The sequence below is a fragment of the Panthera uncia genome, chromosome B1 (assembly GCF_023721935.1).
Source record: "Panthera uncia isolate 11264 chromosome B1, Puncia_PCG_1.0, whole genome shotgun sequence".
NCBI classification, from domain to species: domain Eukaryota; kingdom Metazoa; phylum Chordata; class Mammalia; order Carnivora; family Felidae; genus Panthera; species Panthera uncia.
In genome coordinates, this window is record NC_064811.1 from 163,287,538 (window position 1) to 163,308,103 (window position 20,566).

A 20,566-nucleotide genomic window follows, 5' to 3' on the forward strand; every position below is an offset into this window, starting at 1 on the left:
TTCACACCAGTCAGAATGGCTAATATCAAAAAGACAAAAAATAACAGGTATTGGTGAGGATGTAGAAAAAAAGAGAATTCTCCTGTACTGGTGGTGGGAATGAAACTGGTGCAGCCACTATGGAAAATAGTATGGAGTTTCCAAAGAAAATGAAAACACTAATTTGAAAGATATATGTACCCCTATGTTTATTGGAGCATTATTTACAATAGCCAAGGTATGAAAGCACCTTAAGTGCCTACTGATAGATGATTGGATAAAGAGATGTAGTATATATATGCAATGGAATATCATTCATCCATAAAAAAGATTGATAGTCTTGCCATTTGTGACAACATAAATGGACCTAGAGGGAATTATGCTATGTAAAATAAACAAAGACACCATCACTTATATGTGGAATTTAAGAAGCAAAATAAGGAGCGCCTGGGTGGCTCAGTCTGTTAAGTGGTTGACTCTTAATTTCAGCTCAGGTGATGATCTCACAGTTCATGGGATCAAGCCCCCCGTCAGACTGTGCACTGACAGTGCAGAACCTGCTTTGGATCCTCTCTCTCCCTCTCTTTCTTCCCTCCCCGACTCACACTCTCTGTCTCTCAAATAAATAAATTTTTTTTTAAAAAGAAGCAAAACAAAAGACCAAACAAAACATAAAAAGAGTAAAGGATACAGAGAAAAAAACTGGTGGTTGCCTAATGGGTAGGGGGTACAGGAATGAGTGAAATAGAGTGAAGGGGATTAAGAGGCACAAACCTCAAGTTATAAAATAGTAAGTCACAGAGATGTAAAGTGTAACAGAAGGAATATAGTCAATGTTATTATGTAACTTTGCATTGTGACAGATGGAAACTACACTTAAATCATGGTGAGCATTTTGTAACATTTATAAATGTTGAAACACAATGTTGTACACCCAAATCTATTGTTTTTTGTTTGTTTTATTTTTGAATTTATATATTTTGGGAGAGAGCATGAAGATGGGGAAGACGCAGAGATGAAGCAGAGAGAGAGAATCCCAAGCAGGCTTTGAGCTGTCAGTGCAGAGCCAGATGCAGGGCTCAAACCCATTAATGTCAAGAAAATGACCTGAGCCAAAATCGAGAGTTGGACACTCAACTGACCGAGCCACCTAGGCATCCCCTGAAACTAATATTGTATGTCAACTATACTTTAATTTTTATTTTTTTTAAATTTTTTTTACGTTTATTTATTATTGAGAGACAGAGAGAGACAGAGCATGAGCAGGGGAGGGGCAGAGAGAGGAGGAGACACAGAATCTGAAACTGAATCTGAGCTGTTAGCACAGAGCCCGACACGGGGCTCGAACCCACAAACCGCGAGATCATGACCTGAGCCGAAGTCGGATGCTTAACCGACTGAGCCACCCAGGCACCCCCAACTATACTTTAATTTAAAAAAATTTTTTTAAATAGATAAGTTAAAGCTAGTGTGTAAGGCAAAGCAGAGAATTAACAGGGAGTGTATTAGTAAATCACTGTAAAACTCTCGGATGTACCAGTTCAGACTGAAAACTTGATGATCATGTTCACATGGTCAGTTGGCCAAAGAACAGTGTTGGGTTATATGATATTGTGACAGACACTTCTGCTTTCCCAGCATCATCTTCTCTCATGCTAACAGAACTGTGATTTTCATTGAGGAGGTCAATGTGCCTAGCCCCAGGAGGGGAATCATGGTTTAAACTAGACATGATAATCCTTACTCACATTGCTAGTCAACCCGTCCCACAAAGTTTCTGCTTAAAAATCAGGTTAGAGTCTTTTGGGTGTTCCCTCTTCTGTAACTAGTTGCTTTTCCCTTGTTACTTTTTTTTTTTTAAGGTTTATTTATTTTTGAGACAGGGAGAGACAGAGCATGAACAGGGGAGGGGCAGAGAGAGAGGGAGACACAGAATCTGAAACAGGCTCCAGGCTCTGAGCTGTCAGCACAGAGCCCGACATGGAGCTCGAACTCACGGACTGTGAGATCATGACCTGAGCCGAAGTCGGACGCTTAACCGACCGAGCCACCCTGGCGCCCCTTCCCTTGTTACTTATAAGATCCCTCTTTACTTTTTATTTTTGACATTTTAATTATCATATGTCTTGGTGTGGACCTCTTTTGTTTCATCATGCTTGGAGCTCTTTTTTTTCTTCCTGGATTTGAACATCTGTTTCCTTCACCAGGTTAGGGAAGTTTTCAGCTGTTATTTCTTCAAATAAGTGTTCTGCCCCTTTAATATCTTCTCCTTCTAGGGCCTCCTTAACGTGAGGGTTAGTACATTTGACGTTGTCCCAGATATTCCTTAATCTGTTCTCATTTTATTTTAAATTCTTTTTTTCTTTTTGCTGCTCAGTTTGGATTATTTCCATTATCTTGTCTTCCAGGTCTCTGATCCATTTTTCTGCATCTTCTAACATACTACTATTCATTCCCTCCAATGTGTTTTTCATTGCAGTTATTATATTCAGTCTGATTTGTTCCTTTTTAATATTTTCTGTTCTTTGTTGAAGTTCTTTCTAAATTCATCCACTCTTTTCCCAAGTCTGATGAGCATCTTTATGACCATTACTTTGAATTCTTTATCAGTTAGTTTGCTTTTCTTCATTTTATTTATTTCCTTTTCTGTTTCATCTTGTTCTTTCGTTTGGAGCATATTCCTCTGTCTCTTTATTTTGTTATGTGTTTGTTTCTATGTATTAGGTAGAAAAGCTATGTTCTTGGTCTTCAGGGTAGTGACCTTATATATAGAAGGCTCCTGTGGGGCCCAACAATTCTCCCTAACCACCAGAACCATGTGTTCTAGGGGTGTCCCCTGTGTGGGATACATATACTCTCCTGTTGTGACTGGGCCACACTGCTTCAAGTGTGCTCATAGGTGGGGCTGGTCCCTTGTCAGGCTGGTTGCAATGTGGGCCATGACTATTATAGATGCACTGGTGGGTAGGACTGGGTGAGAGGTCCAGATGCAACTGCTAGAGGCATGCTGGTAGATGGAGATAGACCCTCATGTGGCTGGTTATGAGGCCTGGTGTGACTATTACAAGCATACTGGCAGATATGGTTAACACATGGTGTGGCTGGCTGCAAGGCCCAAGTGACTGTTGTAGGGGTGCTGATGGGCAAGGTGGTTTTCCTCCCTAGGCCAGTAGTTGTTTTGGAGACGCATCAGTCCTGGCAATGCTGCCTACTGGATGTTTCAGAGGTGGAGGGGAGGTGTTTGAATTGTACCTGCCAGGGCAGGAAGATTGGACAGGCTGGGGTGAGTAGGCTAGCAAAGTAGATGGAGAATGTCAGAACTGCCACCTGCTGATCAGGCCTACTAGGCTGAAGGAAGGCAAGTAAAATAGCACCTGCCTACACTTCCATTCCTGGAAAAAGTTCCCAGAGATCCCTGAAACTCCAGCATAGTCCCTAAAATTATTTAATAAATGTCCTTTGTGGATAGCACAAGTACTTTCAAACTGCTACTTCTGTGCTGGATCTCAGAGTGAGTAATATTGTGCATAGGCCTTGAAGAGTGGAATCTCAGTTTCTGGCTCTCCCAGAGTTAAGCCTCACTTGATCTTCAAAGCCAGATGTTATAGGGGCTCATCTTCCCAGTGTACACCTACAGGAGGAGGCACCCAATGTAAGGGTTGAATCCCTCAATCCTCAGGGAGGACCTCCATGCCTATGATTGTCTCATCACTTTTGGGTCACTATGCTGGGCGTTTGATTCCTGACCACATCTCTGCCCTTTATGCCCTTCTCAGTGTGGCTTTTTCTTCATATCTTAAGCTGTGAAGAGTTGTTATGCTAGTTTTCAGATCTTTCTCAGAGTGAGTTGCACTATATGCAGTTTACCCTTGGTGTGTTCTTCAGAGGAGGTGAGCTCAAGATCTTTCTACTCCTCCATATTCCTCTCTCCCCCGGCTTTAACTTCAAATTTAAATTTCACAATTGGTCTTAGAAAAAAAGGTAAGAATCATCTCTTCTCTGAAAGTAAGAAAGGAAATAAACCCCCCCAAAGATACCACATGGTTACATAGTAGGAAAAAAGTGATTGGTGATTGGTGATTTTTCTCACCAATAATAATAATAATAATAATAATAATAATAAAAGGAGATATCGATGAAGGTGAGACTTTTATTTTTTATTTTTTATTTTTAGTTAGTTAATATACAGTACAATATTGGATTCAGAAGTAGAATTCAGGATTTATCCCTTACATACAATACCCAGTGCTCTTCACAAGTGTCCTCCTTAATACCCATCATCCATCTAGTCCAGCTACCACTCACCTCCCTGCATTCAACTCTCAGTTTGTTCTCTATATTTAAGAAACTCTGTGGTTTGTTCCCCTATCTTCTCTCTCCCTGTCTTCTCATATGTTCTGTTTCTTAAACTCCAAATATCAGTGAAATCATGTATTTGTCTTTCTCTCATTGACTTATTTTATATCGCATAATATAAAATAGCACCATCCACATCATTGAAAATGGCAAGATTTCATTCTTTTTGATGGCTGAGTAATATGCCATTGTCTGTTGTATATCACATCTTCTTTATCTACTCATCAGTCGATAAACATGTGAGCTCTCTCCACAGTTTGGCTATTGTTAATAATGCTGCTGTTGGGGGCACCTGGGTGGCTCAGTCAGTTAAGCATCCAACTCTTGGTTTTAGCTCAGGTCATGAACTCATGGTTCGTGGGTTTGAGCCCCGCATTGGGCTCTGCACTCACCGTGCACAAACTGCTTGGGATTCTCTCTCTCTCCCTGTCTCCCTGCCCCTCCCATGCTCTCTCTCTCCCAAAATAAATAAACTTAAAATAATGCTGCTATAACATTGGGGTGCATTTACCCCCTTAAATCTGTATGTTTATATCCTCTGGGTAAATACCTAATAGTGCAATTGCTAGATCTCTAGGGCAGTTCTATTTTTAGTTTTTTGAGGAACTCTATACTGTTCTCCAGAGAGGCTGCACCAGTTTGCATTACCCCAGGTGTGCAAGAAGGTTACGCTTTCTCCACTTCCTCACCAACACCTATTGTTTCTTGTGTTGTGAATTTTAGCCATTCTGACAGGTATAAGGTTGTATCTCGTCATGGTTTTGATTTGTATCTCCTGATGATGAGTGATGTTGAGCATTTTTTCATGTGTCTGTTAGCCATCTGGATGTCTTCTTTGGAAAAGTGTTTATTCATGTTTTTATTCTGCCCATTTCTTAACTAGGTTGTTTTTTGGGTGTTGAGTTTGATAAGTTCGTTATAGATTTTTGATACTAACCCTTTATCAGATATGTCATTTACAAATATATTCTCCCATTCCATAGGCTGCCTTTTAGTTTTGTTCATTGTTTCCTTCACTGTACATAAGTTTTTTATCTTGATGAAGTTCCAATAGTTAATGTTTCCTTTTGTTTCCCTTGCCTTTGGCAACATGTCTAGTAAGAAGTTGCTCTGGCTGAGGTCAAAGAGGTTGCTGCCTGTGTTCCTCTCTAAGATTTTGACTGTTTCCTTTCTCACATTTAGGTCTTTCATCAATTTAATTTACTTTTGTGTGTGGTGTAAGAAAGTGGCCCAGTCTCATTCTTCTGCATGTCACCATCCAGTTTTCCCAGAACCATTTGTCTAATAGACTTTCTTTATTCCATTGGATATTCTTTTCTGCTTTGTCAAAGATGAGTTGACCATACTTTCATGGTTTTCTATTATTTTCCATTGATCTATGTGTCTGTTTTTGTGCCAGTACAATACTGTCTTAATAATTAAAGCTTTGTAATATAGCTTGAAATCCAGAATTTTGATGCCTCCAGTTTATCTTTTTCAGGATTGCTTTGGCTACTCTGGGTCTTTCAGGGTTCCATACAAATTTTAGGATTGTTTTATCTAGCTCTATGAAGACTGCTAGTAGTATTATTTATTGCATTAAATGTATACATTGCTTTGGGTAGAATAGACATACTAACAATGTTTGTTCTTCTAATCCATGAGCATAGACTGTTTTTGCATTTCTTTGTGTCCTCTTCAATATCTTTCATAAGTATTCTGTAGTTTTGAGAGTACAGATCCTTTACCTCTTTAGTTAGGTTTATTCCTAGGTATCTTATTGTTTTGGGTGTAATTATAAATGGGATGGATTCCTTGATTTCTTTTTCTGCTGCTTTATTATTGCTGTATAGAAATGTAACAGACTTCTGGGGCACCTGGATGGCTCAGTCAGATAAATGTCCAACTCTTAATTTTGACTCAGGTCAATTTGACTCACGGTTCACAGGTCCAAGCCCTGTGTCAGGCTCCACGCTGACAATGAAGAGGTCCTGCTTGGGGTTCTCTCTACCTCTGTCTCCTCCCCTCTCCTGCTTGTGTTCTCTCCTCCCTCCCTTCCTCTCTTTCTCTCTCTCAAAATAAATATATAAACTTAAAAAAAAGAAAGAAATGTAACTGATTTCTACATGTTGTGATTTTATATCCTGTAACTTTGCTGAATTCATGTATTCTAGCAGGTTTTTGGTGGAGTCTTTCAAGTTTTCTACATAGAGTATCATGTCATCTGCAAATACAAAAAGTGTTTGATCTTCCTTGCCAATTTGTATGCCCTTTATTTATTTTTGGTGTTTGATTGCTGAGGCTAAGACTTCTAATACTATGTTGAATAGTAATAATGCGAGTGGGCATCCTTGTCTTGTTCCTGACCATAGGAGAAAGGCTTTCAGTTTTTCGCCATTTAAAGATGATATTACCTGTAGGTCTTTCATATGACCTTTATGATGTTGAGGTGTGTACCATCTACCCCTACTTTGCCGAGGGTATTTATCAAGAATGGATGCTGTGTTTTGTCAAATGCTTTTCCTGGATCTTTTGACAGTATCATAGGGTTATTATCCTTTCTTCTATTAATGTTGTCTATCATATTGATTGATTTGAGAGTTTTGAACCAGCCCTGAAGCCCGTTAATAAATCCCACTTGTTCATGGTGAATAATTCTTTTAATGTACTGTTGAATTCAATTTGTTAGTATCTTGTTGAGAAATTTTGCATCCAGTTTCATCAGGGATATTGACCTGTACTTCTCCTTTTGAGTAGGGTCTTTGGTTTTGGTATCAGTGGTTTGGTAATGCTGGCTTCGCAGAGGGAGTTTGCAAGCTTTCCTTCCTTTGCTATTTTATGGAATAATTTGAGAAGAATAGGTATTAACTCTTCTTTAAATGTCTGGTAGAATTTCCCTGGGAAGACATCTGGCCCAAGACTCTTATTTGTTTGGAGATTGTTGATAACTGATTTAATTTCTTTGCTGGTTATGGGTCTGTTCAAATTTTCTCTTTCTTCCTGTTTCAGTTTTGGTAGTGTGTAAATGTTTTTGAATTTGTCCATTTCTTCTAGATCACCCAGTTTGTTGGTATATAATTTTTCATAGTATTCTCTTATAATTGTTTGTGTGCCTGTAGTGTTGGTTGTGATCGCTCCTCGTTCATTCATGATTTTATCTATTTGGGCCATCTCTCTTTGATAAGTTTGGCTACAGGGTTATCAATTTTGTTATTCTTTCAAGGAACCAGGATTTAGTTTCGTTGATTTGTTCTACTGTGGTTTTCTTTCTGTTTCTATATTATCTATTTCTGCTCTAATTTTTATTATCTCCCTTCTTCTGTTGGATTTAGGCTTTATTTGCTGCTCCTTTTCTAGCCCCTTTAGGGGTAAGGTTAGGTTGTGTCTTTGGGACCTTTCTTGCTTCTTGAGATAGGCCTGAATTGCAATGTACTTTACTCTTAGGACTGCCTTTGCTGCATCCCAAAGGTTTTGTTCTGTCATGTTTTCATTTTCATTGGCTTCCATGTTTTTTTTTCCTTTAATTTCTGGGTGAACCCTTTTCATTCTTCAATAGGATGTTCGTTAACCTCCACATATTTGAGGGCTTTCCAAGTTTTTTCTTGTGGTTGATCTCAAGTTTCATACTGTTGCGATGCAAAAATAGATGTGGTATGATCTCAATCTTTTTGTTGAGGACTGAGTTGTGACCCAGCATGCAGTCTATTCTGGAGAATGTTCCATGTGTACTCAAGAAGAATGTGTGTTCTGCTGCTTTAGGATGAAACCTTCTGAATATATCTGTTAGATCTGTCTGATACAGTGTGTCTTTCAAACCCATTGTTTCCTTGTTGATTTTCTGCTTAGATGATCTGTCCATTACTGTTAGCTATTAAAGTCCCCTACTATTACAGTATTTTTATCAATGAGTTTCTTTATATTTGTGATTAATTGATTTATATATTTGGATTGGGGGCATAAATATTTACAGTCATTAGATTCTCTTGATGGATAGACCCCTTAATTATGAATAATACCCACTTCCTCTCTCGTCACAGTCCTTGTTTCAAAATCTAGTTTGTCTGATATAAGTATGACTACTCCAGCTTTCTGTTGACATCCATCAGCATGATAGATGGTTCTCCATCCCCTCACTTTAAATCTGCATGTTTCTTTTGGCCCAAAATGAGTCTTTGATACTTTAGGAGAGGGTTGAAATTTATTTATTTATTTTGAGAGAGAACACAAGTTGGAGAGGGACAGAGAGAGAGAGAGAGAGAGAGAGAGAATCCCAAGCAGGCTCCACTCCATCAGCGCAGAGCCCAACATGGGGCTTGAGCTTATAAACCATGAGATCATGACCTGTGTAGAAGTCAGACAATTAACCAACTGAGCCATCCAAATGCCCCAGATCTGTGTTTTTATCCATTCTGATACCCTGTATCTTTTGATTGGAGCATTTAGTTATTTACATTCATAGTGATTAATGAAAGATATGTATATAGTGCCTTTGTTTTACCTGTAGAGTTTGTGTTTCTGGTGATGTGGTCTCGTCCTTTGTGGCCTTTGTTACTTTGTCTTCCTCTTTTCTTTTGGTGTTTGTTTATTTGTTTGTTTTGTTTTGTTTTCTCCACTCAAAAGTCCCCCTTAAAAAATCTTGCAGGGCTGGTTTAGTGGTCAAGAACCCCTTTACTTTTTGGTTGTGAAACTCTATCTCTTCTATTCTGAATGACAGCCTTTCTGGATGAAGAATTCTTGGCTGCATATTTTTCCCATTCAGCACACTGAATATTTCCTCCCACTCCTTTCTGGCCTGCCAAGTTTCAGTGGACAGGTATGCTGCTAACCTTATGTGTCTATGCTTGTAGGTAAGGACTTTTGTCCCTAAATGCTTTCAGAATTCTCTCTTTATCTTTGTATTTTGCAAGTTTCACTATGATATGTGGTGGTGTTGACCTTTTTCTGCATCTCAGTTATAGCATTTTTTGAATTTCATCCTGACTAATTTTAGGTCTTTGATCTCTGCAGCAAGAATTTTTCTTTTTAGAAACAGATATATTGCTTATATCTGTTTTGAGCACATCCTTGACTGTGATTTCTTCTTTACCTTTCTTTTGGGGAGAATTACTCTGTGTTGTCATTTTGGTTAATTACCTATCTTTGCCATGTTTTAAAAGCTTGTTATGTTTCCTGCACCTGAGATTAATGCTATATTAAAGGGTCCATATACTGTCCAGGGCCTGGCACTTCAGAATGTTTCTGGTGTATGCTGTGTGCACTCTGCTGTTGTGTTTTGGCTGCTCTTTCCCAGTGGTCTGTCCTCTGCAGAGATCCTCCTTGCTTGCAGTGTGGAGTGTTCGGACCTTTACCTAGGTATGATTTGATTTGTTTGTTAACATGACACTGGAAAAAATAGTGGAAAAAAAGCCTGACCCTAAAATAAGAGAAAAGGAAAGAGAACAACACCAACACACACACACACACACACACACACACACACGCAAAAAAAAAAAAAAAAAAAAAAAAAAACAGAGAATAAGAAAACTATAAGGCTGATCCAAAGAAAGAGAAAGGTGAGAAAAAAGAAGAAAAAAGAAAAAAAGAACCCTCATCAAAAAAAGAGAGAGAGAAATGAAAGTAAATGAAAAAAACAAACAAACAAACAAGAAACTTTGAGCCTGATTCCAAAAGAATAAAAGAAGAAAGAAAAAAAAAAAAAAAGAATAAATCTGGTCCTAATTCCACCAGAACTGCAGATGTCCTTTTGAAGGACTCGATTTTTAGTATACAGGGTGCTACCTATGGTGGTCTTCTGGAGCAGGGGCTCACTGCATTGGCTCAGAGTCAGTCCTGTCCCAGTTATAAGCCGTTACCAGGCACAGGGGGGTTGGGTTTAGTGTAAGGGGGGCCAGACTACACTGGGGGCCACTATGCTGCTCTCTGAAGTCCCACCATATTCGTGTTGAGCAGAAAATGGTCCCTTGGACTCTCTCATCCTGAGGCAGGGGTTCTCACACCTCCCACTATTTAGGCAGCCCTCACAGACTGCAAGGGCAGTCAGCTTGCCCTCTGCCACAACTCTCCTGTGTTTTTTCTTTGACTCGTGGCTGGGATATAAAACCCGAAGTCTGGCACCAGGCAGATCTGCTCCCCTTCTCTGAAGTAGAGCCTCTCCACACTGTGTTTGATGTCCTTGTCCCAGAAAAACGGTCCCACACCTGCGCAGTGCACAGAATCTACAGCACTGCTAAAAGCAGCAAAAACATTATATGCCCTCTGGGTGTGCCTCTGTCCCCTGCCAATGAAAGGCCTTGTGCTTATGCCCACAGGGTCTTTTGTCTTTGGAGAGGCAATATACCATCTTCCAAAAGTACTCCAGGAAGGGGAATGTTGTCTCCCAGGGTGTCCGTAGATTCCTACACCACACTAAGCACTCCAGGACCAGCTGCCTTCTCCTCAGGAGCATGCGCCACAGCTCTGCTCCAGAGGAAGTCGTGCACTTCCAAAACCTCTTGAGTTTGAGCTCCAGATGTTGTTTGCAAATAAACCTGAAACACTCAGTGCTTCTTGCACCCCAGTCTGTGGTCCAAAAAGGTTTTCCTCTTGTGCAAACCTGACACCACACTCTTTCAATCCTCTTTTTTTCTCTTCCTTTGTCTCTCCAGGGAAAGGGTTCCTTCCCCTCTGCAACACCACCGTTTTCTCTCCCCCAGTTCACTTCCATATACCTCTCACCTGCCATGCTGTCGCCCTCAACTGTGGAGATCCTTCTTCCAGTCTGCAGATCCTTTTCCTGGGTGTTCCAAGTTATCTGATCTCAATACAACTGTGTTTAAGGAACAAGGAACTCCCAGGGTCCCCCTGCTTCTCTGCCATCTTAACTCCTCCCCGAGACTGTTAAAGTTACATTCATTCCCATTGCTCTTTAGGGCTTCATGTAGAGCTGTGTTTCTCTACTCAGAGACAATCTTTTTTGTTAGCCCCAATCTAGATAGATAGAGATTTACATATTTGAATGAATCTGTAATCTCAGAAGAATATGGCTGAAACCAATACTCACAAATAGTTCTAAGATAGATGTTTTCTAAAACATTTTGAAGACAATTTGGTTTGGTGTTAGAGAATGCTACAAAACAAAGCTGCATCACTGGGTTTAGTAGCTTCTGTCCCTGTAAATCCTTTTAACCCGAAACCAAGCACAGCCATTTGGAAGTTTATAAATACACATCACCTTCTTTTCCTTATTTCTCTTAACAACAACTGAACACTTATTTTCCAATCCTCTTTCATCCTTAGCTTTTGCTTTGTCTTTGTTTTTCATCAGTGCTATTCTTTTTATTTGTTGACTGACACATTGATGTAATTTATTTGGGACAATAGTTTTGCAGGTTGAGCTGTAGCATGAGTGTTTGAAATGGTTTTTCCTTCATTTATTTTTCAGGTGAATTTTCCTAGTAGTATCAGTTCCTTCAAAGACTAGTAGAAAATTGGTCCTATCATCTTCTCTCCTTTTGTCCCCTTTCAGGTCATCTCAAAAATTTGTCTTTCATACTCCTTTTATTGCATAAATGCCCCAGCTTCAGGAAACTGGGGCATCTGGGTGGCTCAGTTGTTTAAGCATCCGACTTTGACTCAGGTCATGATCTCGCAGTCCATGGGTTCAAGCCCCATATCAGGCCCTGTGCTGACAGCTGCTTCGGCCTCTGTGCGCCCCCCCTTCCCCGACCCTCCCCCTCTTGTGCTCTATCTCAGTCTGTCTCTCAAAAATAATTAAATGTTAAAAAAAAAATTTTAAGGTAAATACCCCAGCTTCATGAAATAATATGCCTTCTACGGGTTTTCTGAATCTATTTTCAAACTGCCTTTAGATCGTTTTACTAAAGGTTGTTCATATTGGGAGTACTTTCCTGTACTTCAATCTTGCCACCAAGAAGTTAGGAAAAGATTAAAATAATAAATTTTTAGAATGAATATGACATTAGAACTAGTATGCCCTTTATTTTTTTATTTCTTTATTTTTTTCTGATCCATGCTTCCTTTATTCCATGGCCAACCACCATGCTGTCTCCACACCATGGTACAAAGACTGGCAATCATTCACAATCCTGCTGTACGACAATCTGAGGCTTACAGTGCATTTAAGGCTTTCAAATTTGAAAAGAAAAATGAAAATAAAACCAAGGAACCCCCAAACCCAAACCCCCAACCAAGATGATCAGTGTAGCAATTTTTAAGTGTCTTCTGTTTCTGAGGCTTACTCGGTGCAGCTCCAGTGTCAAAACCCAAGTAACTCCTAAACTGAAAAGATTAGTTTAGTGAAGTTTTAATTACATAAATTCTTAAAAGCATAAACTTGTGATTCTTTTTTTTTTTTTTTTGGAAATGTTATAACAAAATTTTAATAGCAAAGCATAGGAATAAAAACATTAACAAAATGTATTCAATCATTTACATTACAAACGAGGGGTCTGCAGTTTGTCTTGTAGCCTGACAAAAGAAAACTACCCATTAAGAATCTATGCACAATGCAATTGCAAATATGTACAAGTACTTTAAAAAAGCCCTACAAGGAGGTCTTCACAGAAGGAAAGTCAGCTAGGCTCTGTGTTAGACCAACCAGACAATCAAAGTATTAAAACTCTTCTCCCACAGCCTGGCCATTTACGAGCGCTGTCCCCGAGCCGTGGAGCCCCTCTAGGTGGAAGGGGCTGGACACAATGACATAGAACTTTACGCACAATACCTGGACAGACTAAAACAGTTCATATCTCACGAACTGCCTAATTCCTGAAGAAGGCGCCTTGATCATACCTCATTTACTGCGAACACACGAGTCCTCTGTTTCGCACATGCTTGAACTGGTCAGCAGGAATGGCGTGACAGCCATAGGAGAAGTGCCCGCCTTTTGGTGTTCTAATCAAAGAGCTGATGAAATCCTAGTCTCCTGTATCTAGAGGCCTAGGCTCTTCTCATTCACACAGCACGCTAAACTGAACATTGGTGGCAGCCAGCGTCCCTGCATGGCAGGAAGCGGGGAATGGGAGCTGGGCGCCGGGCGCCGGACCTTCGGTTTTCCCATGCTGTGGGGGGAATGCTCACGCCTGTTGCCCCGCTGTCCCCACCAGTCACGATTCACTTATGCAGGACTCAGCCCTCTCCCCACCAGTGTTCTCAGTATTTGACATGCATCTCTTTTTCGGCCACTGGATTCATGGGTTCGATCCATTTGTGAAGCTGTGATAGAATATAACCGGAAAACTCAGGTGACGGGAATTCCTTTGCTAAGCTTCGTTCACAGACTGATCTCTTCCCCCAAATAAATCAGTCCAAGGGTACTTTACTGGAATTATCATGAACAGGTTCATCCACTGGAACCATGTAAACATGACTGGAATATTCTTGATCAAAAGGAAACTGGGTTTAAGTGTAAATTTATTACTAGTCAACAGAGTTTTAATATTTTGATTGTATTACCTTTGATCTAGTATGCCCTTTAGATGTCTGGTTAATCCCCCGATTTCACTGATGCACAGACTGATGTGTAATACTGATGACATTTTTATTACAAATGCCCTTACTAAGCCTTTTTGTAGCTTTCAGAGATAAGCTTTGTATTTTATTCATTTACTTTGTTACTTTATTAAGATTAGAATGTGTATCAGTAATGCTTTTAGCTGCATTTGACAATGCCTTAATGGCTTAAACCCTAAGGATATTTATTATTCATACTTAACAAGATATTCAGAGGTGGTAGGGAATCATGGAGTTGGATCCAGCTCATTGTATCATCAAGAACCCAGGCTGTTTCTTTCCATTTTTCCTCAAGTTAGCATGTGGTCCTTTTGTCTTCATGCCTGTTGCCCCGGTGCACAAGGTACCATTATAGCAATCACATGCATGTCAAGGAAGAGATAAGAGAAAAGGGAGCTTGCACCTAAAGCCTGGCCTCTTTATGAGAAAGCCAGACTACTTTCCCAGAAGCTCCCCATTAGACTTCTCCTTACATCTCATTGGCAAGACTATCACATGATCCATCTTAGCTGCACATGGGGCTGGGAAAGCATTCATGTTTTTTAGTGGGAGTTACCTTTGTAGTGGGAGGAACATAGGAGTAGAGGAGGTTGAAAATGCCTTTAAATTGGTTACACCAACAGCCTCTGTCAGACTAGTCATCCTAAAAAAAAAAAAAAAAATATATATATATATATATATATATATATATATATTCATATCCAGAGAGAAAATATATTCTTAAGACAATGGGTTCTGGATTCAGATTTCTTTTTTTTTAATTAAATATAATTTATTGTCAAATTGGTTTCCATACAACACCCAGTACTCATGCCACCCAGTACTCATCCCTCCTCAGTGCCCATCACCCACTTTCCCCTCCCCCCATCAACCCTCAGTTTGTTCTCAGTATTTAGAGTCTCTTATGGTTTTCCTCCTCCCTCTCTGTAACTTTTTTTTCCCCTTCCCCTCCCCCATGGTCTTCTGTTAAGTTTCTCAGGATCCACGTATGAGTGAAACATATGGTATCTGTCTTTCTCTGCTGGCTTATTTCACTTAGCATAATACCCTCCAGTTTCATCCACGTTGCTGCAAATGGCCAGATTTCATTCTTTCTTATTGCCAAGTAGTATTCCATTGTACATATAAACCACATCTTCTTTATCCATTTGTCAGTTGATGGGCATTTAGGCTCTTTCTATAACTTGGCTATTGTTGAAAGTGCTGCTGTAAATATTAGGGTACATGTGCCCCTATGCATCAGCACTCCTGTATCCCTTGGGTAAATTCCTAGCAGTGCTATTTCTGGGTAATAGGTAGTTCTATTTTTAATTTTTTGAGGAATCTCCACACTGTTTTCCAGAGTGGCTGCACCAGTTTGCATTCCCACCAACAGTGCAAGAGGGTTCCCGCTTCTCTACATCCTCACCAGCATCTATAGTCTACTGATTTGGTCATTTTAGCCACTCTGACCAGCGTGAGGTGTTATCTCAGTGTGGTTTTGATTTGTATTTCCCTGATGAAGAGTGACATTGAGCATCTTTTCATGTGTCTGTTGGCCATCTGGATGTCTTCTTTGGAGAAGTGTCTATTCATGTCTTCTGCCCTTTTCTTCACTGGATTATTTGTTTTTCAGGTGTGGAGTTTGGTGAGTTCTTTATAGATTTTGGATACTAGCCCTTTATCTGAGATGTCATTTGCAAATATCTTTTCCCATTCCATCGGTTGCCTTTTAGTTTTGTTGATTGTTTCCTTTGTAGTGCAGAAGCTCTTTATCTTGATGAGGTCCCAATAGTGCATTTTTGCTTTTAATACCCTTGTCTTTGGAAATGTGTCAAGTAAGAAATTGCTGTGTCTGAGGTCAAGGAGGTTTTTTCCTGCTTTCTCCTCTAGGGTTTTGAGGGTTTCCTGTCTCACATTCAAGTCCTTCATCCATTTTGAATTTATTTTTGTGTATGGTGTAAGAAAATGGTCTAGTTTCATTCTTCTGCATGTTGCTGTCCAGTTCTCCCAGCACCATTTGCTAAAGAGACTGTCTTTTTTCCATTGGATATTCTTTCCTGCTTTGTCAAAGATTGTTGGCCAATCCTGGGTTCTCCATTCTATTCCATTGGTCTTTGTGTCTGTTTTTGTGCCAATACCATACTCTCTTGATGATTACAGCTTTATAGTAGATGCTAAAGTCTGAGATTGTGATGCCTCCCACTTTGGTTTTCTTCTTCAATATTACTGTGGTTATTCGGGGTCTTTTGTGGTTTCATACAAATTTTAGGATAGTTTGTGCTAACTTTGAGAAGAATGCTGGTGCAATTTTGATTGGGATTGCATTAAATGTGTAGATTGCTTTGGGTAGTATTGACATTTTAACAATATTTATTCTTCCAGTCCATGAGCATGGAATGTTTTTCCATTTCTTCGTATCTTCATTTTCCTTCATAAGCTTTCTATAGTTTTCACATGCAGGTCTTTTATATCTTTGGTTAGGTTTATTCCTAGGTATATTATGGTTCTTGGTGCAGTTGTGAATGGGATCAGTTTCTTTATTTCTCTTTCTGTTGCTTCATTATTGGTGGATTGGAGTCAGATTTCTTGACGTCAAATCCCAGCTTTACTTCTTTGAAAACTCTGACTTTAGACTTCTCTCTGCCTCTATCTCCTTTATTGTAAAACAGGGATAATAATGTACCAATTTTATATGGTTATTGTATTAATGACCTGAAATTAGCATGTGAGCACTCCATATAAACTACATTATCACCATCAAGCAAAGCTTGGCATCCCCACATAGATACTGACCAAACCCAGAGCAAGCTTAATTACTAGAAGCTCTTTCCCACTCTTGAACAAAAACAGTTTAAAAGAGTGACCTCAAGTAGCTTCAACTTCATAATTATTAACTTAAAACTAAGATGTACATAATCTCAGTCTGATCAGGAAAATCCTTAAAAGACTGACAGTCATAACAGAATTTGCCTGCATTTGTTGGGACAATTTATAACTGAAAAGTCATCTTGTTTAGAAATAGAACACTTTAGGGGCGCCTGGGTGGTTCAGTCGGTTGAGCGTCCGACTTCAGCTCAGGTCACCATCTCACGGTTCGTGAGTTCGAGCCCCGCGTCGGGCTCTGGGCTGATGGCTCAGAGCCTGGAGCCTGCTTCCGATTCTGTGTCTCCCTCTCTCTCTGCCCCTCCCCCATTCATGCTCTGTCTCTCTCTGTCTCAAAAATAAATAAACATTAAAAAGAAATAGAACACTTTAGGGGTGCCTGGGTGGCTCAGTCAATTAAGCGTCCAACTTCAGCTCAGGTCCTGATCTCAGAGCTCATGAGTTTGAGCCCTACGTTGGGACCTGTGCTGACAGCTGGGAGCCTGGAGCCTGCTTCAGATTCTATGTCTCCCTCTCTCTCTGCCCCTCCCCGACTTGTGCTCTGTCTCTCTCTCAAAAGTAAATAAACATTTTTTTTTAATGTAAAAACAAAAGAACTAGAACACTTTGGGCTTTCTTATAAATCATTCGTGTGTCAAAGCAGTATGGTGAAAGTCTTATTTTGACTAGAATCCATCAAATCAAGAATCTGAGACCTGTCTGTAATTTGCATACATATATGCATATATATATATGTAGTACATAGTATAGTATACAGTTCTATAGTTTATAGACCCAGATCAAACCAAAAAAGCACCAATTAGGGTTAGAGAAAAAAAAAATCTCTGTAATGTTCACTTCAGTTATTTCTAGACAAAGATACACAGAGTTAGGAGAATCTAGGAGCTGTTTAAATCATAATAGATACTCAAGAAATAGTTGATGAAAAAAAATTTGTACAATTGAGAAAAACATCAGAAAGTAATTTGAAGTTTTGTGAGAAACCATAGTGCTCTGAGAAATTCGTGATCCTAACATAAAAGCAATGGTAGGAAACCCAGAGCAGCTTCTACAGTATTGTTGTCATGTAGGAAACCAGAGACTGGATTCACTATAGACAGATTCCTCAAGTTGAATCTTTGTAGAGGGAGTAGGGAAGAGAGTAAACAACCATATCCGAGCTAGACTGAAGTGAAGGCCTAGGTCACATGAGGGAAGTTCAAGTGACTATACCACTGAGCCATAGGAGCCATCCACTTCCCCAAAACCAGAGGTTATAGCTCCTCCAGTTTACACCATTCTTCTGCCTGTGTGTTCAGGAAGCATGATTCTGCTATGCATTTATGAATAGTGTACTGACTACTATTCTTCTCTGACTTTCCTTCCAGAAAACCCGTTATGAAATTTATGTCAGCATTCTAAAAGAAGGAGGCAAGGAGCTCCTGAGTAACAATGAAATTGAGGCTGCAGGACTGAAGAAGTCACATTCAAGTCCTTCACTGAACCCAGATTCATCTCCAGTCACAGCCAAGGTCAAGCGTAATGTGTCAGAGAGGAAAGATCACCGACCTGAAACACCAAGCATTAAGCAAAAAGTTACTTAGAATCGATCTGTGACCAGGAGGTACTGGTCATGGAGCAAAATAGAGTTTTTCAAGATCTTTCTGGTAAACCCGTGAATATATTTTTAAAAAGTTTGTGACTAAATGGTGCATTAGTAACCTTTTCTATTGTATAGTTTTGTTAGTTTCTGTACTGATTGTCTCTTTGCTCTTGATTACTTTGCTTTGATGATTTTTGCTACTTGATGACTAATGCACCTTTTTTTGTGAAGGGGAGGGGGATCATGATTTCAGAATGAATTATGTGTCACTTTTTCTTTGTTTATTTTTTCTTGTTTGCACTCTGCTCAGTTGTTTTATGTATTGTCAAATCAGCTATTACACTTTTCTGAGGTTAAAAAATGTAAATCATTGTGAAACATTTAACTGGACAAACTTGGTAGTTGAGTAAATTCTAGCCAGGGTTAATATAAGCCTTTATATGTGAAATGTTGCTCAGTCACAGAGGTGGAATTGAGCACTGGCCGAAATTCAATTAAGAATTATAATTCTGGGAAGCAAGATGGTCCACTGTGATGCAGGTATGCATATATCTTTGCACTTACTGTTGAGTCCTGACCCTGCTGGAAGCATAGAAAAGGGGGTGTTAACAAGATGGGAGGACTGGAGAACTAAAGAAGTGCATTAGCTTCCTTGAAGTGTTGATTTCATTTCAGCCAAAGAAGGAAACAGGAAGTGGAATCTTTTTGCCATTGAAGATTGTGGAAAAACGACACCAAGTTCATTTTGTTTCTTAAAGGGTGGTGGCAATAATCGACTCTTGGGGAGCTGCAGTAGTAGGCATGTGGCTGGTGTGCAGGAAATTATTACCTCACTTCAAGGTCTAGGCTAGGAATCCAGAATCATCTCTATCAGTACTCTGCCATTCAGGAATTACGTTCATATATATATATATATATATATATATATATATATACACACACACACACACACATATATATATGTATATATGTATACATATATATATATGTATATGTATATACATATACATATATATATATATAAGCATGGTGTTATCTCCTGGTTGTAAAATATTGGGGTCTTCTTAAAAAACATAATGTTGAAATGAAACCCCTTTTGTTTTTAACAAAACAAATTAAGAGGAAACAGTAGCTGCAGTTGTTCAACAATGTGATTCTTTAAAATAAATCTGAAAGTAATAATATCTAAATGAATTGTGGCTGGAAAACTGAGGAATCTACTGGTTGTATATGCAGAGTTAGTTTATTCTTATCTCATGATCTCTTTGATAGCCAGTTCATTCTTCTGCTACTGAACTTTCTCCTAAAAAAAGTACCTAATTTTAAGTCAGTATTTTCTATCTATTCAGAATAGTTACAGTCACGAATTTGTTCCAGTGCTGGTCCCTTTGAAATTTAGGGTGACAACATATTCTCGTGTAGTGGAAGAAAAAGTGAAAATTGAGCCCTGAGTTAGAACTTTCTGATTTTGAAACCTTGAATGTTTGTGATCCTTAAAACTATAATCTCCATGACTTCTGAACTAATGGAAAAACTTTGAATACTCTTTTACCTCCCACACAGTTTGCTCTAGTTCTACTCAGTTTATTAAAGGCACTATGACCAAAGAAACAGGGACTCTGCAGGAATAGCATGGTTCCAGTGAATTAGAGAAAATCTGCTATTAAACCATGGTGGTTTCTAGTAGTATATTGTTCTGATGTACCAGCACTTAATTATAAGATTAAGTAATTATAATCTTAATTATAAGATTAGTAATAACATTTACTTTACCTATATAAATGCCCATATTTGCTACTGCCCAAAAGAGAGAAACCCTTCTCTAAGGTTGTAGTTGCTTGCTTTGTGAGAAGTTTTTGCCATACCTTTGAAAAACTCACCCTAACCGTCTATCTTGTTTATGTAAAGACAATGACTAAATTTGTGTGTCAAAACCGAAAAACAAGGTAATTACGACATGGCCCCATGCACCTGATTCATTTTTGTAGCTTCTGACCAAATCCAAGATTTGCACAAAGGAGGAATCATCTTTCTTCCTTGAATCTGAATAATTAGTGTGTTTGTTTTCTGTATAATATATTTATACCAAGCAAGAGAGAAATACCTAGCCATGTCATCTCTGAGCTTCAGTAACTAAAGAAAAATAAACATCCCTGATTGGCTTGAATGTGTTTGTCAACAGTGTGACTGTGTCTGTGTATATAGAATGTCTCTATGTGTTTTACTTACAGTATATAATAGACATGAAATGGTACCATGCTACAGTATTTCTGACATTTAGAGTAGTTCTAAAAT

General features: G+C 39.1%; 1 protein-coding gene across 8 annotated transcripts in view; it reads left to right on the forward strand.

The window, feature by feature from the left end:
• PSD3 (pleckstrin and Sec7 domain containing 3) overlaps window positions 1–18,393 on the forward strand; it is a 796,552-nt gene extending 778,159 nt beyond the window's left edge. For all 8 annotated transcript variants that reach the window (XM_049632446.1, XM_049632450.1, XM_049632449.1 and 5 more), the window contains one exon: window positions 18,057–18,393. In XM_049632446.1, the coding sequence (XP_049488403.1) occupies window positions 18,057–18,272 (216 nt within the window). In that variant the 3' untranslated portion in view covers window positions 18,273–18,393. The remainder of the gene's footprint in view (window positions 1–18,056) is intronic.
• Window positions 18,394–20,566: the final 2,173 nt, after the last annotated feature.